This window comes from Procambarus clarkii, chromosome 10 (genome assembly GCF_040958095.1).
Source record: "Procambarus clarkii isolate CNS0578487 chromosome 10, FALCON_Pclarkii_2.0, whole genome shotgun sequence".
In the NCBI taxonomy this organism is placed as follows: domain Eukaryota; kingdom Metazoa; phylum Arthropoda; class Malacostraca; order Decapoda; family Cambaridae; genus Procambarus; species Procambarus clarkii.
Genome location: NC_091159.1, coordinates 41,933,081 through 41,959,369, shown reverse-complemented (window position 1 = coordinate 41,959,369; position 26,289 = coordinate 41,933,081). Strand labels below are relative to the sequence as shown.

Genomic DNA, 26,289 nt, shown 5'->3' with positions numbered 1-26,289 from the left:
GTACTCAAAACACAAGAAAAAATAGTTAAAACCAAATGGGTAGAACACCTGGAGAGTAATGACAATAATAGACAGTAGTGTTTTAGAACAGGAAGATCCTGTGTAGCAAATCTATTTAGTTTTTATGATTGAGCCACAGATATTCTACAGGAAAGAGATGGTTGGGTTGACTGTCTATCTGGACCTGAAAAAGGCTTTTGACAGACTCCCACACAAGAGGCTGTTTTGGAAACTGGAACATGCAGAAGGGTTGAATGAGAGACTGCCGATATGAATGAAAAATTTTCTAACTGACAAAGGCGAGGGCAATAATTAGAGGTAATGTATCTGATTGGAGGAGTGTTAACTAGTAGAGTACCACAGGGTTCAGTTCTTGCACCAGAAATGTTCATCGTCTACATATATGATCTACCAGAAGGAATACAGAATTAAATGAACACGTTTGCTGATGATGTAGTAGTAGTAGTAGTAGGGGATGATAGGAAGTAGTAGTAGGGAAGATAGGAAACCTAGATGATTTTAATGCCCTTCAAATGGATCTAAATAAAAATAAGTGCTTGGAGCACCATGTAGCAAATGGAATTCAGTGTGAATAAATGCCATGTTATAGAATGTGGAATAGGAGAAAATAGACCATACATAACCAACAAATTATTTGGAAAGGGCTTAAAAAAACTAACAAAGAGAGAGATCTAGGTGTGGTCCTGGATAGTAAACTGTCACCAGGGAAACACAAAGGAAATTGTGCAAGGAGCATATGCTATGTTTAACTAAGTTATTCATTTATGCCACCCACCGGGAAAGGCACCCAAAAAGTCAGTGAAACAAAACAAACCACTGTGGGCTCCAAATGACACTGCAGCCTAGAGAACAGCAGAAATAACTACCCAAACTCTATAAACAACCTATAGAAAATTCATGAAACTAGCTTCAGCTTGCACGCCCCATTTCCCTCACTAGTTTGGGGAAAGGAGCGAGGCAGCCTGCTGTTAGTCGGTTCTTCCACCCTCAGTTCCCTGATGGTGCAAACACCCCCAAAGACTTGGAGAGAGGGGCTATGTCAGGAAGCCACTGGGGGCTCATCCAGAAATAGTGGTTTTATTACTCCTCAAAGCCAGTTTCCTGGGAAAAGCCCCATATGGCTCCCTGAAGCTAACCACCACAGAGAAGGAACTAAGTGGCACTTAACAGGGAGGAGGGAGTACTGCAGGTATCAAGATGAAGTTGAGACTCTTGGCTGTGACACATAACCCAAAACCACACAAAGGTGCCAAGGACAGGGCACACTGACAACATACTGGACCACCAGAACCCTGTTCAACCTCCAAAACATACGCGCCTGAAAATCAGCCCAAGACCTATTCGCGAAGACAGCTGAAAGAGACATTTCCAAACTTCATGGGTGCGAGGGTAAACCACAGGATGGCTAGACTTAATGACACTGCAGAGAACCTGAGAAAGGAGACTCTTATATCAGGAAACCAAGGCGACACGATCAACCCACAAAGAATCCACCAACGCAGGAAAGGTGGCACAAAGGTAGCGGGAGAGAGCTGCTACCAGACAATACTTGATGCACTCCCGACCAAACCAACCAAGCATCAATGACCAAGGTACCCCGATGGAACCCAACAGACTCATTCTTCACCAGAAAAGTTGTCAGGTGTAAGCAAACAAAAGCCCCAGTGCTCAAGGAGTTCATGAAACTCACCCACCTGACAACTGGAGACAAGAGAGACCAAAAACTGTGCCTTGAAGAAACATTTGGGAAACAGGTGAACAAGACCATAAAACTCTGCTTTCTGATGTTGAGAAAAATACAAAAAAAATTATAATAATTCAGTTTGGTAGTAATAAAGAAATGTTTGATACATTTAGGCAAATAATTTTTAAATTAATTATTTATAAAAAATTTCTCCCTATCTTTCAGGTACAGACAAGTCCTTGAAATTTTGCATGGCTTCAATGGTTCCTAACATTGAAGCTAGGAATGGAACTAGGAACCACTGAAACCATGAAAAGCCAGTTCCTAGCCCATCCACCATCAATGGATGGTGATGCACCTGAATATATTTTTGTTTAAACCCTGGAAGGAAGTTAAGATTTCAGTTTTTTTTAATATGGTAAATGATTGCCAGAAGTCTCTGGTGTTAAATAATGTCCACACAGAACCTTATAGGGCACATAGTCTCTCCCAGGTGACCGGTGCATCAGCCCCTTTCATTTGAGGGCCACGGGAGCATTTAAAGGACTAATCAGCAATTAATAAAGTGCTCATCATGCATCCTACCATTACCGCCTGCCACACGTATCGCTAGTTAATGGTTAAAACAAGCAAGATATACTGTGTATAAAGGTTTTCTTCAACTAGATCAGAATCTTACCTGCTCAGCAAGTTCCTTAATAAGAAGAATAGATATGAAAGTCTTGCCAGATCCTGTACCAAGAACAAGAATGCAATTCTGTTTCTTGGCATGTTGCAACAACTCCAACTGGTACGACCTAGCAGCAAATTCTGAAGCATCTCTCTGTAAAATTATGTCGTGTTACTAATTATCTTTTATACTTTTTCATTATACAACTTAATTCATCAAATGAATAATTTAGCTATTGTGTTGTACAGTACTTTCATAATAAGAAATCTTAAAAGTTTGAACCCTTTCAAGTTACTGAATATTCATCTACTTACCAGACTACTAGTAGACAAAGCTTCACAACATGCATCTAACTTAGCACTTCAAGGAAAATTTGAGAAAGTGTTAAGTCTGCACCAACAGAAACAATCATACATTTGACAATTATGCCCAGAGCTTACCTACAACTTGTGTACAGATTTTTTATTATCTTGCAGTCTGGCTTCGACAATAGCTAAATTTTATTATTTGCAGAATAAAACCTAATTAGTCAAGAAAGGAACAGGAAGGAAGCCTTCATCTCTATGATATTCTGGAGCCTTGACAGTTTGAAGGCAATGGATGACAGCATAGAAAGTCCCCAAACCCATGGAAGCCAAATCCTGAGGTCCATCCCAAATATACAAGATAATACTATTCTGAGATAGTAAGTTCTCAAAGCTCCATTATATTCTTAGGGAGGGGGAGGGAGGGGAGGCCCTTAATGCTATCCCACACCAGTCCCACATCAGTTGGTGCCCGATTCCTCCACTTTCATCAAGGAATGAATCGAGATCCCTGCTCGGGATCAAGACTTGCCTTCCCTCCACAAACTTCAGCAGTCTCACCTTGCAACAACTCAGGCCCAGCATGATTTGCTCAAATTCCTATTTACAATCAACACTGTCAATTAACTGTCATCAACATCAATTGCCAATTTTCTTCATTATTGCCAGGTTTTACATCAATCTTTTCATATAGATATACTTTCAATATAGATATATAATAACCAATATTGACTATTGTATATCTATATGAATGTAATGGGGTTAATAGACCTAAGAAAAAGTATTTTTTGTAATTGCTTATTACAATTACATTAGCGCTTGTAATTGCAAATTACAATTGTTGAGGGACACATGACCTTGAGGGACATTAGGAAAGCAGACACATGAATGTCCTGAAAAGAGGACATTCTACAAGGAGGTGCATGACCTTAAGAGGGCCAATGCAGTTCGGACAATAAGAAGCAGGGAGGTATTCCATTCAGTGCCCATGAGTTAAGTGTGTATGGCCAATATATAACCTAGCCAGAGCTGTCAATTACGGTGTTAGAATGAAGTCAATTGGGAACAGGCTATGTTTAAGAGTGCACAGTTTGTTACCTGTAACACCAGACCAATAACCCTGCCAACAGTCTTCGATTGAGGAACAAATGACTGGGAAGAAATCTGAACAAGGAATGCCTTTATGGTAAATCGGAGAAGTGCAAATAGCCTCCTTTGTGGCAGTGTCCATGCACACATTTAAGGTACAGTGGTACCTTGGTTTTCAAACTGAATCCATTCCCAGAGACAGGTCGTAAGCTGAAAATTCGCAACCCGAAATAAATTTTCCAATAAGAAATAATGTAAATTGAATTAATCCGTTCTACACTCTCAAAAATATTTACTTCTAAATACATTTCATACATAATACATGCAAATATTTTGTACTATAGTATGTATAAGTTATTGCTTACCTTTATTGATGACTCTTGTTGGCGTATGGAAGACAGTGAGGACGGGGTGAGGAGGAGAGGTGATTAGTGTTTGGAAGGGGAGTCCCCTTACATTATAACATCAGGCAGTGATGACCTCTCTGGGGTACTCTCTCTCCTATGTTTTGCAGGCATACCGCTAGGACCTGGTTATGGCTCGCTGTTTGCTTGTCTTACTAAGAATCTGTCTAAAGACACTTGATTTTCCCTACATTTTAACCACTTAGTCTATAGTGAGGCATCACATTGTCATTAAAAAGTTAATGTAATGGCCTGCTACACCTTTATCTGGGCGAGTTTTTTCAACAAAACTTTGCAGTTCTTCCCATACTGCATACATTTTTTTAATGAAGAAGGGACATCCTCTACTGCCTCTACTCAACTATTTTCTTAGGTTGAACTTTACCACTGACTTTCTTGGAACCCATGATGTGATATATAATAATTACTATTATGTTCAAAACCAAAAAAGCAGAAAACAATGAAATTCTTTACAAAGAATCCAAGCACGATCGTCACTAGGCGGGAGAGACTGGTAAACTGACTGGTAAAAACTAAACCTCGGCCGTGCCACCAGGAACCACAAGCTCGGTTGACCCATAAGTGTATCAACAAAGTCACAAGGCAAGGCAAAGGTCGTAACCAGATTCAAATTTTCCAACAAAATTGCATTTGTAGCCTGAAAAATTCGTAAAGAGGGATGTTCGTATCCCAAGGTTCCACTGTACAGCTCAGTGGAACCATACTAACTAACAAAACTATATGGCTGGGAACCCAGCAAAACTAAACTGTCTTCAAACTTCTTTAGTTCAGAAACAGCCAATATTGGATTTTTATCACCACAGGATGTGAAGGGCTAAATGATGCCCTTTACATCCATGAGAGCACTGCACAAGTTAACCACAATAACAAAGGAATGTTTACATCGGAAAAGCAATTAATGAAAAGAATTCAAAATTGCAAACGGTTCAGCCATGAAGATGCTAGTCTTCAGAGGTAGGCAGTACATATAGGTTTGGCCAGGAAGAACTATGGCACATCCAACATCGTCAGCAGACTTGGACCCATTTGTGAATTGGACAATGAAGTGTAAATGCAAAGAAAAGTGTTAAAGGAAAAGGGGTTTCATCACAGGAGGGGGGGGGGATGTAAAAGCCTTTATCATATGGGTCAAGGTTATGCAAAACTTAATAATACATAATAATAATAATAATAATAATAATAATAATAATAATAATAATATTTTATTTACAAAAAGATACAATGGGTTGGTAAAATTACAGTAGTGATATTTTTACATTCTTGCAAAGCCACTAACACGCATAGCATTTCAGGCAAGTCCTTAGTCTAACACATCAGACAAGATGAAAAGGTACATTGTAGCAAGGTTTTATATCAACAAATAACTACAGTACAATATAAATTGACAGGTGATTACACTGGTAGAGATATATGTCTTAAGTACTAATATTGGGGAAGTGGGTAGTACAAGATACAGTGTGAGTCTGAAGCACAAGATAGGAAACTATGAGGATGAAACTAAAAACTTTTTGATTTTACATTTGAACAGGGTATGGGTTGGACCATATTTTTAATTCATCACGGAGTGAATTCCAAAGACTGGGCCCTTTTGTTTGCATGGAGTGTTTACAAAGATTTAGTTTGACTCTGGGAATATCAAACGGATATTTATTTCTGGTGTAGTGTTCATAGGTTCTATTACACCATTCAAGGAAAAGTTTCAAATCAAGATTAACATTTAGGAACAAGGTTTTATACATGTAGATAGCACACGAGAATGTGTGGAGTCAATATGTTTAGCATGTTAACAGACTTATCAGAGGGGCTGTGTGTTGTCTGAAGAGTTTATTATAGTTCTGATAGCAGAAAAAAAATTCTCAGAATAATATTTTTCTTGCACATGAAAGAGAATGCATTGGAATACAGTACCTGCACAGTTTAAGGGGGTGTAACCTAACAGAGGGGAGGAGGAGGGTGAACAACTTCACCAAAGACCCTGTGAAACAGCTTGGTAAACCAGTGTCAGTTGACTAGGAACTGTCAAGACAGGCCAGACATTTCCCCTTTGCGCTGTCAAAGGGGCAAACGGCAGGAAAGTTAACGTAAAGACCCATGAGCAGACACACCCTTTTGCGGCACATAATTGTGATGTCAAGCAGAGCTAGGCCAGCTGAAGGAAGCGCAAGGACCTGGAAATCAACACTCCAGAGGCCTACCCCAACCACACTAGGCGAGGCCCCAATCCAGCCAAACCATTGGAGCAGAAGGGACAGAAACCTTTACAGAATAATAGGTCTGAGAGGACGAGAGCAGAAATCGCAGCCAAAGCAGCCTCCTCAGGGAAGTGGAGAAACAAAAATGGGAAAGGCAGACGAAAGAACCGGGCCAAATCTAAGAACTTGGCATGTACAGCCTACTGACATACGAGGTGAGCGAAGTAAAATGTTGCCACCATCTCCCGAAGAAGGGGGACAAGCAACTTTAGCAGAACCTACAAAGCTGGAACTGCAGGTAAGAAGGCAGTCACACTAGGAACAAGTACCAGAACATCCAGACCATCATGGAGCCGATGGCACCTTGTTCTCTCCAGCCATAATCTACTGTCTCTCCCAGATCACTGGGGTAACCTACTATCTCCTATGGATGTGTGACATAACCTACTGTCTCCCATGGATCATTGGCATAACCTAATGTCTTTCGTGGACCCTCGGCACAAACTACTCTCTCCTCCAGACCTTTAATGCAACCTACCATTTCTTCCAGATAATCCAGATCTTCACAGTAACCTTCAATCTCTCCCAGATCATCGGCATAACCTACTATCTCTCCTGAATCATTGGTGAAACCCATCATCTCTCCAAGTTCATTTGTGTAACTTACCATCTTTCTCAGACCATCTATTGCACCACTGATTTGAGGGATGTCATGTGAATAAACTACATCAATTATAGAGCAAGCTGAAAGAGATAAAAGACTGCATTAATATACACAACAATATAATTTTCTCATTGAATACCTAATCTTAGTACAATGTGTCCTGTAAATACCTCTACATAATGAAAATTATTCAACTAATGTATATGATAATATAATTTCTTCAATGAATGTCTACTGCTAATGTACTGTATATTCAGTGTACTTTATATATTTGCATTATAAAATTTCATACATTTAAATGATGCCAATACAATTTACCTAAAGAATGCATCTAAAACACTCGGTAAATACCTCTGCACACAATACAACACTACTCATATAGTTCAAATTTTGCTAAACCATGCCAATTTTTGCCAGAAATTTGGTGCAAACAATCTTGGCTTTTTTAGGGGAAGAAAGGGATTATTCAATATAGTACTCTGCATCCTAAAAACTCTGATACCGTTTGCATTAAATAATGGTCCAAATTTGCCCACAGATTCTTCCCTCCAATTTCACAGGACCCTTGCTGTAATAAATTCCAGCATAGTCCGAACAAATTGTTCAGTGGAACATGTAAAGGATAAAGTGGGATTGTTACTCCAAACCATCAGTGAGACCGAGCGATGGGAGGCAGTTGTGTTATCATCCATGATCCTCTAAAGGAGAAAGCACAATCTTGAGTGAGTATAATGAAAGCAGCCACAGGGCTAAATATGATGAGAGCTGTTACAATCCAGTTATATCTAATTGATGAATAACAGACTCCTAATGTTTATGTATAAGTATTATGGTATATTAACCATTAAGATTGAATAAAGATGATAGATTGTGCCTTGCATTGAAGTCTGTTAATGGAATGGAGACTATGGTTAAGGTATTAGGTATAATTGTTTTTTTGTTTCTTGGTACAGTATTGTGAGAGGTTATGAGCCGGCACGTGCGAGAGCAGTAGGGGGCAGCCGGTATTTCTGGAGGTCTCACTGGCTTGACCGTATGTTGTAAGATTAGGGATACCAACCTTGTCATTTGAATGAGGTGAATGGGTATGTTATTTCCTGTTTCCTTGACCCAGAGATGTGTTGCAGAGCTCTGGAGTCGTCCAGTTAAACGTGTGGAGGAATGAGGTATGTTTAACATCCTATTTATTGTTTGGTTATACAGTAGTGGATTCCCAGTTGCTGAGGGGAAGAGAGAATCACTCTCACCATGTGGCAATCATGCAGTCTGTTGCCAGCTCACTTCATGTCAGTTACTGTAATTCTTGTGTATGTCAGTACCTGTATTTCCAATTAGAAGCTTATCTTATGTAAGCTGTTATACATATACTTATCACCTGTGAGGGCATATTTCAGTCAGTAGTCTTGTTTAGCAGTAATGTTACACTCAAGTCTTTGTGCATGTGGCAGCAGATAATATAAAGCTAGGCCTACCACCCCAGACCTGTGTGGAGACCTATGTTAGATACTATGTAATTAATTAGTACCGATACATTTACTTAGATGTTGTCCCAGTAATGATCAGCTTGATTTTGCTTAACAGTTTCTAAGTAAATGAAGGATAGTTTAGGAGAAACAGCCTAGTAAAGAAATTACTAGGCCTAGCAGCTCAAACACATTCGTTTGAATGCAGGCCGCATGCAAGCAGAGCGTGCGGGTCTGAGGTAATTGTATTCTGGGAGCGGCGGTGTGAAGACATGGGCTGGTGATCTCGGCAGGAATGGCCCTATTAAGTTAAGTTTCGATAAGGATAAGTAGGTTATTCATTTGTGTTTAAATTAGTTGGAGTGCCCTAGCCGTTCATTTTAGTACAGACAACCACGTGCTTTGCGACCCACTTGGGGACGAGATCCGTCGGTTACTGTGAAAGTTCGTAAACAAATACTGTAAATCTTGGGCAAAAAATTTACATGTTCATAGCATAAATGCGACAGTATTTTGTTTGTACTCGCTAATAAGAGAAGTCCTGATCCACTTGTTATGTTGATCATTGTTGATGAAGCAGTTATTTACATGGAAGTGGTGGTAATGGATGTTGGTGGAGTTGGGTTGACTCAAGTGGAGAATAATGGTGATAAGGTAACCTCAGATGTTGAAGCATTTGGATCAACATGTAATGAGTCAGGTGCAGGTGAGGCAATGCTTCCACCTGCACCTGTAAAAGCTTCCAAGCTTTCTTGGAAGCCTTTACAAGACTATAATTGACATTAGTTTCATTACCTTTGATCTTGTTTTCAAAAACTTCATATACAAATTGTACTGGCTCATCATGTCCTTAGTTTCAAACTCACTGTTACTCGTTTCCATAAAGGCCAGAATACCTTCAAAATATTTCTGATTTTGTTCCATATTACATTTTTCCTTTAACCCTTCTTTATCCTCCTCTTTGCAACCTTCTTCACTGTACTCTTCTGGCTTTTTTGATGTACATAATTCTATAATTTCATCATCAGTTATGTTTTGAATGGTTGGGGCTTCATCAAAATCTACCCACCTATCTATGTCATCTTCTATTGTTTTAGTCACCAGTTCTGCTCTCAGTTCTGGGGACTTCATCCCCCTGACATAGGCTAGGAGTTGCTCTCTTAATTTTTTCCTCACTCTTAACTTTCTTCGCCGCAAATCCTTCAAAATTTGCCTAGTCATCTTCCTCAGGAAACAGACTTATAATCTTATAATAATAATAATAATAATAATAATAATAATAATAATAATAATAATAATAACAATAATAATAATAATAAATTTTTATTCAGGAAAAGTACATACATAGTTGATTTACAAATATAATGTTAGATCTATATATAGAGCTAGTACATACAATACCTAAAGCCACTAATACGCATAACGTTTCGGGCCCCACTTGACGTGGGGCCAAATTTTTTCCAACCATTTCTCAGTGTTGTTTGCTTTACCTCGTCCCATGCACTAGCAATAGTCCAGATAGCAGACTTTACAAGTCATTAATTGTTCCAGGCTGATTATTAAGACGTCTGGCAAACATCCTTGGTGTTTAAGGTTCTTACATTATCCCTTGATCCATGGGCTGGATCAATGAAGTTGTATTGGGTGGTGACATTCCAATGATATTGTTATTTACTAGCTCATCACCTCAGGGCGGTGAACTATTATCTAGCAGCAGTACAACTTTGCTGTTTTGTGGGAAGCCAACACTTTTCAGGTGCTCTTTCACCTCGGGTACAAAGTTCTTATTAAACCACTCGGCAAATATTACTCGAGACATCCACGCGCTTGACTGGTTCTTATAAATCACAGAGGGCACCTAGCTGACTTTAAAACCCAGGGGTTTTTGCTAATTCCAGTCACAAGTAATTTCAATTTGTGTGTGAGACAACTGCATTTGCACAGCACAAAGAAATTCTCTGTTCTGGTTATAACCACCTGAAGGATCGTCCTTCACCACTATGAGCCATCGTGTCTGTGAGAAACATACGCCTGTACAAACCTGTCTCGTCAGCATTTAAATTTACTCTGGAGATAAATTTTGTTCCTGTACCATCTCTGCAAATTTACTTGAATAATCGTCAGCACCAACAGTATCAGCAGATTGCTTTCACCATGTACCCAAATGAACCTAATGCCATGGTGGGTTTTAAGCTTCTGACCCAGCCATCACTGTACAGTATACACACTTCTGAGGAATATTCATTTCTTGGTGAAATTCACATGCTTTTTTCACAAGCAGCCAGCCTGCCACTGGCTTCTTCGTTACCTCACGCCTCTGTTTGTACCACTCCTACACTGCATTATCAACACACTCCACTTTTGCTTTACTTACTACCTTTCTATTTCGTATTGCCTTATCACTTTCATTTCTAGAGAAATGGTAAAAAATGATAGGTTTAGCCTTAACCCTTAGACTGTGCATATTATCGCACATGTTGGGGGCCTGGTAGTGAAAAATATTTGAATTGTATAAAAATAACTTCAAAAGTTAAATCTCCAACTTATTGGCTTCAGTGTCGTGAAATTTATCAAAATATTTTCAGAAATTGAATTTAGACAAATCTTTTAAAAAAAGAACGTTTTGTTGATAAGGAGAACAGCTCCTAATAACTGGAACTGAAGGATTATGCAGTAATAAAGAGATGCAAGCACCTGTCCGACGCCCAAAGAAGAATAGCAGTAAGAAGTGTCCACAAAGTGGATATGCAGTTGGTGCCTTTATATCATTGCTGAGTAATACATAATAACAAATAATAATGAATAACTATGTTAATATGCTCTATTTTGTTATATATCATATAAATACATTGTCCAATGTTAATGTATGTTACTTTCATCAATGGCCCAAAAATATGTTTTTAAGGGGAATTTTTTTGTCAAGATTTTTATTTTTTCCTTCTTTGTTTATTATTTGATTTTGCTGTAACTTTTATATCCTGGAGAATGCATGTTTCCTTAACTATGTGAAGATAGAATGAAATTGGTCAATAAATAAATCAGTCACAACTCGCAAAACTTGGGACTTAATTTTTTGGGGATGATTTTTTCTCTGACTTCAAACTATTTTCTTTGTCTCTTTAGCTTGTTTTGATGATTAGGGACCATATTAGGGCTTTTTCACTTATATAAAGTACACCCTAAATATATTCCCTAAATCATTATAATTATTATAATTATCCCCATATTTTGTGCTTTTTTTGGGATATTTTTTCTTTACTTCATTTCAACTCGTATTGACCTACAACAACTTTCATATCTTCGAGTATGAATGCCAAACAAGGTTTATTAAAACATACAATTAAATTAACGAATTATAACTACCTTTATTCATTGTTGATAACTTCAACTTCAATTATCTCTGAAACTAGAGTTTCAACTTTGAGTGGCTTCTAAAATTCCAGTTTTTGACCAATTCTCACTATTTTGACATATTGTGTGTTCAGCTATCTGTTCTACAATCCCTTCAGAATGGATTTTTCATAAACTTTACACATTTGCAGTTATAATTTTTTTGGTTTAAATTTGCGGCATATTTCAAATGCCCAATTGCCGGGGTTTTTTTTACAGTAAACTGTACTGAAAACCTATATTCTAATTGGATGAAAATGAAGATCATATGCTATTCTGAGAGAATATTAAATAAATGAACAATGTGATAATTCATATTTTTTATTCTGAATTGAAAGTCTGAATTTTCAATACTGTATTCAATTTTAAAATTAATTTTGATTCACTTGTTTTTCAAGTTACGCTGTGATCATTTAGACAAAGTTGGAGCATTTGCCTAGCTGATTATGCAAAAAAAATTGGAAGGTGTTTGCGCAAGTTTTAAAAACTTATGTTAAATTATGTTATTATTATGACATAAAATTATTGTCAAATCATATATGTATGTATTGTGCGGTCTAAGGGTTAAGAAGATCAAAAACAGTAATTTTGCTAATGCCATATTCAGCGCACATGACACTTCTCAGGACACCGCTCTCCACCTTCTTAATTAATAATTTTAACTTTCTTCTCAAATGTCATCACTGACCTCCTTCTTTTACGTATCCATCCAGCTTGTTGGTGCTTTCACTGACACAGCGTGCATTTGGAGCTGACATGGTACACAGATGTTCCTCGATCGTGCAGATATGTATATCCAACAGATACGGATGAACACTCCAGTCTCGTGACAAATCAAAACAATGGAAACAATGAGCATCGAATCTATGATGTCACAGTTCAGAGTGGTACCTGACACCGTCAGTGGGCAAACTAGGCCATCTCCCACCCACCACCCTGGGCCGGCGCAAAGCCTGGCAGATGCTTACACATTTCTTGAACTATTTATGCGAACCTTGCGCTTACTGAACTTGAGTTCGGGAAGTGTGAAACCCCCAACCCCGATCATGAAACTGGAACATTCAGATACTGTAACTTAAGTTCGCAAAGCATGTGGCTGTCTGTATTTACTGTGTTAGAAGGGTGTACTGGACTTTGTTCCCAAGCCTGGACAGGTCACGTGGTGGTATCTTGGGTGTATGATTGTGTGACTGTTTTTGTATGTTATGACCTGTAAATACACTGGAGTTTAGTTCAGCTCACGTTTTTATTGTCCTCATTTTCCGTGCCAGTGTACAGAGTGGCGGAATTAATGGGATACTGTTCTATTCTCGAGCCGTATTTGGACGGTCCTTAACAAGAGCAACCAAAGGGCACCATCTAGGAGTGCGACACAGTCTTAAGAATGTTTTACATGTTACTGACTAGGCTACAAAACAGTTCACTTAAATCAAGGAGCTCACGGGGTAACGTTTGGCCAACTTTTGGCTTTGCTATGGGTGGGGCGTGCCGGGCTTTTGGACCTCATACGCATATATCCCTGTAGGAAATTCTATTGCGAGCAAATTGATAGCAAAATGAAAGACATAGCACAAGAACTGAGGTGTGAAAAGTGAATACACATTTTATTGCTCTTGCGCGCTGACGGGCAATGCTTGGCCGATTTCTGGGTTTAGTGCGGGTGGCACACGGGCTTTTGGACCTTGTCTGCATACACTCCTGTAGGGAATTCTATTGCGAACATTTTGACACCAAAATGAACGATGTACAACGATATTTGAGGTGATAAACCTGAAAAACAGTATACATTTCAGTGTTGCCGCGCTCTCGCGGGAAACACCCAGGCCACCTTTGGGTAGTCTGGCGTGCGCACGCCCAAAATGTGAAAGTGTTAAGAAATACAAGATACTTCATGAATCTAGGTCCTGGATATTGCTAAGTAACTAAGAATTTTAATACTGTATTTGTTTTGAAAATTTCCCAAAACCCCAAGCTCCAGTTAATGCTCCATATTTTGTTTGAGAAATGGAGGAAAATTTCAAGAAGAATGGTATAACACCTGCTCCGTACAGTCCTCCTTCAAATGGCCTGGCTAAGAGAGCAGTACGATCCTTAAAAGAAGGGGTTTCAGCAGTTTACAGAAGGGTCTAATAACACAAAACTTCATAGATTTGTGTATAATCAAAGGAAAACTATTCATGCTACCACTGGTAAATCTCCTCCTGATTTATTAAGTGTCTGCAGACTTAATACTTCATGTGTGTTCTTTTATTTTGCCATTCAGTGTATGGCCAGTTTCACCAAAGTATTGGAGAGGACAAGAAGAGGAAATAAAATAAACACCAGCAGCATTGCAAGCAGGAACAGCAGTGTGAACTTACCATACTCCTCCAAAGACATTTGCATAGCATATTTTATCTGTTCTTCCTCAGTCATCAAAGTGATATCAGGGATTTCTGTAGATGAAGAGCTGTTGTGTGAACCCATTCCCTTGCCAGCATTGCCAGCTGAACCACTGCCAACTATGGCACTTCCAACAAAGCTGCCAGTGTTGCCACCACCAGTCTGTCTCATTGTCTCTGCCTCCAGGGACATGGCCAGGACCTGCTGTAGGCTTTGGTCATCAGACATACCTCCTATTTGAAGGAAAAGAAAGTGTCCATTATTCCCAAGCATAATTAACAGGAGTGCACATCATTTCTGTCATAACAGCATCACAATAACGACCAAATGTGACTAAAATAGCAAATGCAGTTAATAGAACACACGTTCAAAAATTGTAAGCTGCTCTTACATTAAAAATTACAAAGAAAACAGAACATACATTATTCAATGCATGCAGTTACAACTTCAAAAAAATATGCGAGGATAGGATGAATAATAGGATGAATTGCTTAATGGTTCATAATGATACTTAAAAAAGTAGTCATAAAACCAGAGTTGAATGTAATGAAAAGCCATTTTCTGGATGAGACCCGGAGGCTTCCTGGAGCTATCCAGTCTGATATGGACTTAGCATTAGCATTCTTTCATCAAAGTGCATAGAGTTCTTGGCCACCAGGGACCATGGCCAGAACCTGGCCCCATCAGAGAGACACGAGGAGCAATGGCCAATAGAAACCCCCGTGTGATTGGGAGCATTCTATGTCTGCCATCGACCGGGTCTGGCATCCAGAAAGGTAGGCGCCCCAAAACAAACTTGTGCAACCCACCCACCCACCCCCACCCCGGGAGAAGGAAAGAGGAAGCCCCAGACCCTCGTGCCGGCGATCCAACCGGCAGTTCTTAGGCTGGATGTCAAAAACATGCGAAAACACCGCCGACGGGAGGGAGGGAGGGATGCCGGGGGGCCTCCAGGACTCGCCCAGAAAATGGCGTTTCATTACATTCAACACTGGTTTTCTGGGGGGAGCCCCGTCGGCTCCCCAGAGCTAACTACTCGAAGACAAAGAAAAACACAAGGACTTACCCGGGAGACTGTCAGTCCTCACTCCTCAACGCGAAGGCGAGACAACTGGCTGCAACCGCCAACCCAATGCAGCACAGGCCCTACCAGTGGCCCTTGAATAGGGGTTTGATTAAATCAAGGTATATTACACTGTCATACGTAACAGTAGATGGGATTTATTTAATCAGTCTGAATAGGGTGGGATACATTGGTCAGGAAATATGGTACTCATACAGAAATTTCATACATTAAGCACCTTAATTAATTTGTAAGGAATGATTGTATATAATTCATATGGTCAGGGACAGGCTGCCTGTAAATTAGGTTAATATTGTATCGAGATCCCCCAAGGTCCAACTACTGACCCTCCAAATTGCTTTGCATAAGAGTGGCTTCATTAGTATGTGCAACTCCTGTCCCTGCAATTGTACATTACTTTTATGTTGTTTGTATACACATTTTTCTGAATAAACATTATCAATATCATCATTATTATCTCCCCCAGGAAGCAACCCCATAACAGTTGACTAACCCCCTGGAACATTTTTACTGCTAAGTAAACAAAAGTCATTCCAAAACTAAGTCAACTCTCGTGCCAGGAACAGATGAGGGCCTCAGGCCTAACACCATCGCAAACCAGACATAACAGGGGTAGATCTCATCGAAACTTTTAAAATACGGTATTAAACAATTTGGAGGATGTTGATCCAAATGTCTTCAAAAGGTCAGATGTGACACAAACAAGATGCAATGGTTTCATACTCAACAAGCAACAACGCAAGACTGAAAACAGATGTTTTTTCCTTTGACTTCTTTGACAAGCCGCCAGCTTCCTGTCCTCATCGAGGCCACTGGTGTTAGAGGCTACCCACGCAAATTCTGGTGATAAGAAACGTGCCCAACCATTTACGTCCCTCTTGGGATTCGATCCCAGTATTCCCGACCTAGAGTCGAGAGATACTTATTTGTTGTGTTCATGGGATCATGTAAATGAACCCATGAATCAGTTCTTATGTAAGGAATCATTCAGAACCTTGTCTACCTCATATGACATACCAATACTGGAATATGCAGCTCCAGCGTGGAGTCCACATCTAGAAACACACAACGAAGTTAGAAAAGGTTCAGAGGTATGCCACCAGGCTAGTCCCTGAGCTGAGAGGAAAGATTACTGGAACTAAACCTCACAACACTGGAAGTCTGAAGTTAGGCGAGACATGATCACTACCTACAAACTTTTTAGAGGAATTGACAGGGTAGATAAAGATAAACGGTTTAACATGGGTGGAACACGAACAAGGGAACACAGTTGGAAACCAAGTACTCAAATGAGCCACAGGAAAGTTAGAAAGAACTTTTTCAGTGTCACAGTAGTTAACAAATGGAATGCATTAGGCAGTGATGTAGTGGAGGCAGACTCCGTACACAGTTTCAACTGTAGATATGATAGAGCCTAGTAGGCTCAGGAATCTGTACACCAGTTGATTGACAGTCGAGAAGTGGGACAAAAGAGCCAAAGCTCAACCCCAGCAAGCACAACTAGGTGAGTACATCCTTCTGGAAACAGTTTTGGGTGAGTGATGATAGTAAGGTGCTGGGCACTGTGGGCAGCACAAGACAACGTGTCGAGTGCTTGCTCACTATCTTTACCCACTTAAGCTGTGGCGCTCTATAATCTGATTGATAATCGTTAATTTGTATGAGGTACTTTGCAGGTGGCGAGCCCCATAGGTAAATACCATGTGAGATACTGTTAACAGGCCAGGTGCACAATTTCGTAACCTTCCTCACAAATTTTTTGTGCATATTCAACATGGTAAATCCTCCAAGTTTTCTTACCGGATCAATATCATAACATTAACGGGGGAAAAAATATTTCAAAATTTTTATAATTTCACAATTTCAAATTAACAAAAATTTTAATTTCATTAATTTTTATTTTATTCATTATGGGCTCAGAATGGCATATAACGTTCATTTTCATGGCTGTAAAATATTTTTTGAGAGTATAGTTTACTGTAAAAAAAAAATATTCAATGTGGCCATCAAAATAATGTACAAAATTTAGACGCAAAAATTTATAACTCCCAAAGTTATAGGTTTATGAATAAATGACAGCAATGACACCTTAGAACCAAGAACTTTGCACATAGTATGTAAAAATGGTGAGAATCGTTCAGAAACTGAAATTTGTAAGTCGTCTCAAAGTTTAAAATTTTGCTCATGTAGAAAAATTAAATTAAAGTTCTCGACAATGAATGTAGTAGCTCAAATTTATGACATACCTTGTAAGTTTTAATAAATATTGTTTGGCATTGGTACTCGAATATGTGAAAGTTATAGGTCAATATGCATTGAAATGAAGTCAAGAAAAAATACCTCCCCTACCCCCAGCCAAAAAAAAAAAAATATAGGAATAGATATACTGTACATAAGTATACTTTATATAATTGATACAGCCCTTCATCTGGTTGCCATTCAGCAAAACAACCTAAAGAAACAAAGAAAATAGTTTGAAATCTGTAAATAACTCGGCCAAAAAAATTAAATCAAGTTCTGCCACCTGTGGCTAAATTACATTACATGTCGACCAATTTCGTTCCAACTTCACGTCCTTAGTGACGGGTATGCATTCTCTAAGATGTGGAAGCCACAACAAAATCAACTGAGAAATGTAGGAGAAAAAACAAAAAAGAAAATGCCCCCAAAATTAAAATTAGTCGACAGCTGCTTGTACAAAGTGACATACGAAATACAGTACCGGCATTGGGTAACGTCTTTATGAGATAGATGGATAAATATATAGATATTATGTCTATAGCTATCTTTAGATCTATTAATATATTATTTAAATATGATATATTAAACTAGAGCAAAATACTCATTATTAAGTGTGAAATTTGGCCCTCCAGGTGGCCCTCAACAATGCTAGAAGGCACCAGCGGCATATCCACTTTGTGGACCCTCCTTACTACTACCATTCTTTTTTGTGCATTGGACAGGTGCTTGTGTCTCTTCATCACTGCATTAATTATACCAGTTCCACTAACTATGAGGTGTTATCATCAGTACCAGCAGCGCACGGATTTATTGTTAAAAAATTCGTATAAAATCCATTTCTTAACATATTGGGATGATAGTTTCACGACGCTGATGCCAAATAACGGGAGATTTGTTTAACATTTTTCACTATATTTCATATTTGGACGAATATTGTTGTGCTCCTGGTTCCTTAAATGAGGAATATAGTGCGAGGAGTTGGGTCAAGCAGGAACAGCAAGGCGCTGCAGAGGTTACCCACATGGTCTCTCTCTCCTTACCTGAGTACGTACACCCGCTGCCAGTGCCACTGACGAGACCAGAGTAGTGTGGTAGTGAGTGGTGAGACGTGTAGAGGAGCAGCGTGCCGCTGGAGGCAGAGTGAGGAAGAGAGGTGCCGTGACCACCGCCAACACAGTCTTCAGGCCGCCCGCCACCACCAACTACAAACCCAAAAATTCCCTAGGGGGAATTTCTAGACTTTTCCCACATTTCCTTAGAATCCTAGATTACTTAAACTTAATTTTAATAGATACTCTAGAGAAAAAATCGCTAAATGAAAGACTAAAACCCTCTAAAAACACTTGCTGGTAAGCTATTAATGTCGAATATGCCAGAATGTTCTACAAAATTGTTTAACAACTCCAGGGACCCATTCACTGCTGGGTGAAAAGACGCTATTGTTATGGATTGGCGCCCAGTCAATCCTCCCCCGCCAGGATACGAACCCAGGCCAAAGCACTCATGCTGGGCAAGTGCTTCACCACTGCGGCATGGAGACCAAGTATTGTTTCTAAAACAAATGTTTAAGAAATGTATAAAATCATTCAAAATTATTAATAATTAATAATTCGTTTTGTTGGGGCAGGAAGCCTGCCCCCAACACATACATCCATACATACATATACACACATACATACATTTTATAATATATATATATATTATATATATATATATATATATATATATATATATATATATATATATATATATATATGGACACCAGCACACTGTTGTATATACCGAAGCATGTTATTAAAAAAAATGCATCGAGTCTTCCCAGGATCAAAGTACCTCTTATTTTAATAACAAGAACAGGCAAACACAGCAATTCTGCCACCCTATGCTATAGGAAAGTTTATAGAGTACAGATGTAAAGCTAACTATACGAGTTAACCTCAAATTTCCATCTCACGGGTTGGTTAATCATACACGTGGTGACTTCAATCCCTCATACAACACGGTGGAGACCAGAGAAAATGGTAGAGGAGCAACAAAATACAAGCGACCAGTCTGAACACTATAAGCATCTAAATACTTACAGTGTACATATTTTTCCTTCCCGTGTATATAATTTAATAATAATCATTTATTGTGTTGGGGACAGCCAGCCAGAATATATTTATACACGTTATGTTTATGCGTAAATATTCAAATTCTCAATTTCTTTCTTTATTATGCACCCCATACGCATCCGTGGGCGATGGTGTAAAGGATTAGAGGCACATAATCGGTTCAGGAACTGAACCCTCTAGTTCGTTTAGCTAAGTAAATAACAAATTTTGATGCTAGTTACAAAATTATTAATGTTATATATATACATGTACACACTCTCATACATACATGTACATATATATATATATATATATATATATATATATATATATATATATATATATATATATATATATATATATATATATATATATATATACGTATACATATATACATACACATACATATCTAATCACCCACACAAATACACACATCAATAATCTTTTGTGTCACAAGTGATCAACAAGAGGCTCACAACAGTCACTATACAAGGCACTTTACATCTATGGTGAGTCACACAGTTACTAGTGTGTCACTCACCCAACTGGGCGGCAGCTTTACAGTCATGTGCATGCATTACCTACAGTAAGCAAATTTTGGATACTTCAAAAAGCTGCAGCACATCATTATGAATGAAGTACTTACACATTTCTTGGATGCTATTGATGGTGTTATCTCTAAATTTTTTCACATTCCATTATATAATGACGCAAAGTATGCGAGTAGTTCTGCTGACAGAGTTTGCATTTAATCAAATCTACATTAGCAGATGTTACAAATTCCAGAGGTACTTGTAGCCGAACCTAAGCCTAGCAGTGGTAACATCTAGAAGTCTGCTAAATGTTACCACTGCTAGGCTTAGGCTCGGCTACAAGTACCTCTGGGAATTTATAACATCTGCTGATGTAGATTTGACTAAATGTAAACTCTGTCAGCAGAACTACTCGCAGAGTTTTTCTGCTAACAAACTCTGCGAGTAGTTCTGCTGACTCAACTAAGAAAATTAAACGAAAATTCCGAATGTTTATTGTGTTTCCCAATGTTTTTTTAGGGGGGGTAGAAATAGCCTAAGCTACTCTATCCCTTTAAGATGTATTTCTTTCTTATCTCAATAAACATACTTGAACTTGATCCCAACGTTTTACCTGAATTTACCCGAGAGCCACTGACACTAGTGGCCTCGACAAAGACAGGAAGTGGACAATGCAACATTGAACCGGAAAACATCTAGTATAAAAAAGCATCCCCCCAGAAAAGAAAATTATACACATGACAAGATGCTTAAGGGGTGGACATTAACAATGAGGAGAGCTCACAGGAATTGGAATAGGAATGGTCGGACTGAGGAAAGGAAGAATGCTTTACTGGTAGTTGCTAGGCTGTGTGGGGAGAAGAGAAAGGAAATTAGGAGCAAGTATTGGCAGGAGTTTGCAGAGAAAGTTGGGAGTAACAGAAACTTGAAGGAAATCTGGCAAGACGTAAATAAAATAAGGGGTAAAAAGCATGATTTTGTTGCATATCCTGACCCGCAAGGAATTGCAAATGGTCTCGTAAATAAATGGGCGGAAGCTGCCAAACTTAGTTCATTACCCGCTGTAACGAGAGAGTCATTAGATTCTTGGAAAGATCTAAGAAAGGATTTTATATTTACAGCAGGTAACAGTGGTGATGTCACTTGCACAGGTATTACCAGAGAAGAACTAATAACGGCGATTAAAGTTGGGAACTCTACCGCCCCTGGGGAGGATGGAGTAACTTATGAAATACTTAATGAACTTGCCATTATGACGAAAAGCCCACTTTTAGACCTCTTTAATATTAGTTATAAAGAGGGCAGTATTCCCAGTAAATGGAAAAAAGCTATGATCATCCCTATCCCTAAAGCCAATGGAGAGTACAGACCAGTGTCTTTAACCTCGTGTTTTTGTAAAATGATGGAGATGATCATTTTAAATAGACTTTTATATATAATAGGTGATCAGCTGTCTAGTAATTTGTTCGGGTTCCTCAAAGGAAAAAGTACCTCTGATTGTATTATTAAATGTCTAGCTAATGAAAATGATTCTTATAGAATTTTTATTGATTTACAAGGAGCTTTTGATAAAGCCAACAAAGAGGTTATTTTATATGAATTAGCTGGTCTTGGTGTTAAAGGGAGATTATTGCGCTGGATATGGGGATTATCTTTACGAAAGGAAGGCTCAGGTGTGGTATCAAGGTTGTATGTCAGGTGTGAGGTCTTTTGAACTCGGCACACCTCAGGGAGGAGTGTTGAGTCCCACCCTGTTTAATGTACTAATGAATAAGATAGCATCTGAGAGATACTCAAATGGGATAACTCCGATCATATATGGCGATGATATTTTGTTTCAGGGCAAAGATATTTCAAAGGTTCAAACAGTGTTGGACAATTTCGGAAACCTGTGTCACCATATGGGACTGGTGGTTAATGAAAACAAAACTAAGTTTGAATGTAGAAGTCGGAGGCCCATTATATTGAAAATAAACGGTAAAAATATAGAGAGAGTTAATATATATAAATATTTAGGCATATATGTTGGATATACACATGAGAGTTTGGAAGCTGAGATGAACAGACTGTTGGGTCAATGTCGGAAGAGATTACAACCTCTGAAGGCCTTGGCATGCTGTGGAAAGGGAGTGGGAGTCCCTGTGCTACGAATGATATACTTGAGTACTGTAAGATCTCTTATTGATTATGCTGCACCTGTCATTTCTTGTTTTGGTAAAGGTAGGATGGGCACGTTGGAGAAGGTACAAAATGAAGCCATGAGAATTATCTTAGGATGCCCAAGAAATGCTATGATTGAGATAATGAGGATGGAGTTGAATCTGCAGAGTATTGGGGATAGAATTGCAGAGATAAATGTAGCCTCTGCCATTAGATTAATGAGAGGTGGGGGAGCTAATGAATTAATCCTCTCGGTTCAAAAGGTGGGAAGTAGTGAACAGTGTATGATGAAGAAGAGAGTATATATGAATAACTTATGTTCTAATGTTATAAAGTATGATGTTATTACAGAGTGTATTGCTGTACCCAAGAGAAAATTCACACCACCATGGGAGGATTGTAATGTAAATGTAGTAATTACTCCCTTGCAAAAGAAAAAAAGTATGTATGAAATAGGAGAGCTGAGGGCAACATATGATTGTATAATTAGAAAACTGCGTACAGAAAACACTCTACATGTATATTGTGATGGGTCAGTAGCTAGGGATGGGAAGGCAGGATGTGGAGTCTTGATCAGGGAGTACACTGACATCGGCACTGTAGATACTGTTATTGGACGCCGCTTAACTGACAATGTCTCTTCAACGCAGGCTGAACTCCAAGGTGTATTAGCAGGATTACAGGAAGTAGTCAAATGTGGTAAAAATGCTTGCTTCTTTATTGACAGCAGAGGAGCGTTAGAGTCTTTAAATAGCAGACGCCCAGTATATCAGAATATTGTGATAGAGTGTAGAGAGAATGTTAAGAAATTAGAAAAACTGGGTATAAAGTAAGATTCATGTGGATCCCTTCACATGTGGGAATACTGTTGAATGAGGTAGTTGATGACATAGCGAAGAGAGCCACTGAAAAAACTCTTGTTGATGTTGTATGTCAGTTAACCTTGAAACAAATAAAAACAAGAATTAAGATGATCCAAGAGGGTGAAGAAATGATAAAGAGAATGGCAATGGTGGACAGTAGTAACACACTTAAGAATTATTCAATAATAAATACAAATTCGTCCTTCACTTATGGTAAAGGAAAGTCTACTTGGAAGGATTCAATTTACATGAGATTAAGATTAGGATACAAATATATCTGGCAATACGGTGTTGATGTCAGTGAAAAAGATAAGGAGTGTAAATTATGTAGTATGCCGCACGCCCACACCTTAGAACATTATGTATTAGAGTGTCAACTTATTGAAAACTATAGAAATAAGGAAATAAATAGTGTACCACATCAAATTGTTTGGATGTGTGATAATGGTATGATAGACAGTATATTTAGGAGCTATAAGAATTTTGCCCCAAGAGTGTAACAATTATATGCTGTACTTACTATATTAACCTGCAATGTTAAATGGGATTTTTGTAATGTCATTTGTCTATTTGTACTCACTGAATTTGTGCGCCCCTTGAGGGACTTGAAGTAGAGGGGGGTAGAAATAGCCTAAGCTACTCTATCCCTTTGAGATGTATTTCTTGCTTATCTCAATAAAGATACTTGAACTTGAAGGAAGTGGACGACTTGTCGAAGGTCCCCCCATTTGCCTTGATCATTTCCAGCTGTACTTTAAAAGTTAACAAAATTTTGGCGTTTGCGCCTTCGGTGGATAGGCAGTTCCATGGGTTACTAACCCTGTGGGTGGGAAAGCATCTCCTGTTCTCAGTCCTACATTGTGGCTTCTTGAGCTTGACACCGTTACTCTCTGTTTCTATTACATCTGACATTTTGAAGAAATTTTCTGGATCAACATCCTCCAAAATTGTTCAGTATTTTAAGTTTCAATGAGATCCGGCAGGCCGTCCTGTCATGCCGGATTTGCAGTGTTGTTAGCCCTGTGGCCCTCAACCGTTCCTCCTTTGTGAGTTGACTTAGCTCTGGAATGATTTTTTCTGATCAGGGGGAAAGAGACACCAACAGTATGGAGGCTTATTTATTAAGTAGTAGAAGTACAAGTAAATAATTTCTGCAGAACATGTAAATGAGGCGGCTATAAGTGAGTACTTAATGTTATGCATCTATGTTATGCATTTGTTAAGCATCTTGTCATGTGTATAATTTTCTTTTCTGGGGGGATGCTTTTTTAATGTGGGGTAATGGTCTGTAGTGCTATCGGTGATTATACCTGAAGTAAGCGGAGAGGTTACGATGACATCCTGCCTGACGTCGGAAGTAAAAGCGTCACTCTTCCACTTACCGACCGCCATTATCGCCGCCGGGGCAAGCCCGTCCAGAGAAAGCTGTGTTTCCCTGCCAATTCGAAAGGAGTGAGGGGCATAATCAGTTGGAGGCAGGCCTAACGCTGCAAGGGCGGCGCGAAGCATCCTCAAGAAGTCTTGCCTGGTCACTGGGGGCGCCTGAGTCATGCTGGAATATGAGCCCTGGGCCCGCGCCCTTGAGGCTGAAGTAATTGGAAAGGGCATGGACCGGGCCGTACTTGCTGGAGGGGTCCGCTCTCAAGGCTAGGGTGGGCGTGCGACCCGCGCTGTGCTTGTAGGATCTGAAGACAATATTGATTCCTGCCCTTGTAAATGATACCTGGTCCAGACGGAGCGTGTCGTCCTTTTGCCGCGTAGACCGCCTCACCCGGGCGTAGGCAGGCGTGGAAAGCCAGGGAAAAAAGCGCTCTGAAGCAGAACTTCTCGTAGACAGAGTTACATATGCCTCCCCATGCCCGCAGAAGGCGCCTCGTCACGGGGAGACGCCGAGCGGGGAGCCGTCGAGCTGAATTTCACGCCCCTTTGAGGAGTTGAGTAACCAGGAACTCGCGAGTGGGGTCCTTCCTACCATACAGCTTGAAGACGAAGGCGATAGCTGCTAGATAAGCATGCAGCAAACGGAACGCCAAGCCCCGGGAGAGCAGGGATTGCAGGAAGTTCGCCAGGGTCGAAGGGGCAGCATCGAAGGGGCACTCCCCCCGCCGTCCAGCCGAGACGTAGGCGACTTACTGTGCCCACTTAGCCTGGTAAGCACGCCGAGTCGCTGGTTGCAGGGAATTAAACAGAGTTCTTACAGTTGCAGGGCAGGTGCTGGGGAACGGTAGACGGCGTCTCGCAGGAATGAGGGCGGCATTACCGTAAGAGGACGGGCTGACGAACTCAACCTAGTCACAGAAGTGGGAGAAGATTGTGTTAATATGGGCATTCAGAGAATACCCTAATGTGGGCCCACCATAGTCGGGGCTATAAAGTCTGTCCTTACAGCACTGACTGATTGTAAGGGGGGGGGATGGGGGCCCTGGTCATCCACCTCACGAGTCTGAGGAGAAACGAGGTCAGAAGTTAACAAAATGTAACAATCGACTTAAGAATGGTCCAGGACGGACCGAAACGTCCCGAGTATTATCTATTGATACTGGTGATGGCTCAAAAGGGCCACCACTTACGAGCTATTCATGCCTGTGTCACCTTTTGGGTGGCTTCATCTTCATCTTAACACATTCACAAGGGAGACATCTCCCGTCATGCAGGGTGCATTCGCACCTCCACAGATCTCCAGTATCAGCTCCTAATACTGGTAATGGCTTAAAATGGCCACCACTTACGGGCTATTTATGCCCGTGCCACCTTTTGGGTGGCTTCATCTTCATCTTAACACATTCACAAGGGAGACATCTCCCGTCATGCAGGGTGCATTCGCACCTCCACAGATCTCCAGTATCAGCTCTTGATACTGGTAATGGCTTAAAACGGCCACCACTTACGGGCTATTTATGCCCGTGCCACCTTTTGGGTTGCTTCATCTTCATCTTAACACATTCATAAGGGAGACATCTCCCGTCATGCAGGGTACATTCGCACCTCCACAGATCTCCAGTATCAGCTCTTGATACTGGTAATGGCTTA

At 39.8% G+C, this 26,289-nt stretch overlaps 1 protein-coding gene across 5 annotated transcripts in view; it reads right to left on the bottom strand.

Moving 5' to 3' along the window:
• Positions 1 to 19,027, bottom strand: part of LOC123775227 (endoribonuclease Dicer) — a 62,591-nt gene extending 43,564 nt beyond the window's left edge. The window contains exons 1-5 of one of the 5 annotated variants that reach the window (XM_069321921.1): positions 18,651 to 19,027; positions 15,352 to 15,443; positions 14,264 to 14,518; positions 7,054 to 7,130; positions 2,385 to 2,528 (exon numbers count right to left, since the gene is read on the bottom strand). In XM_069321921.1, the coding sequence (XP_069178022.1) occupies positions 2,385 to 2,528; positions 7,054 to 7,130; positions 14,264 to 14,513 (471 nt within the window). In that variant the 5' untranslated portion in view covers positions 14,514 to 14,518; positions 15,352 to 15,443; positions 18,651 to 19,027. The remainder of the gene's footprint in view (positions 1 to 2,384; positions 2,529 to 7,053; positions 7,131 to 14,263; positions 14,519 to 15,351; positions 15,444 to 18,650) is intronic. The other 4 variants (XM_045770220.2, XM_045770212.2, XM_069321919.1 and 1 more) reach the window with 4 other exon arrangements.
• Between the last annotated feature and the right edge of the window lie 7,262 nt (positions 19,028 to 26,289).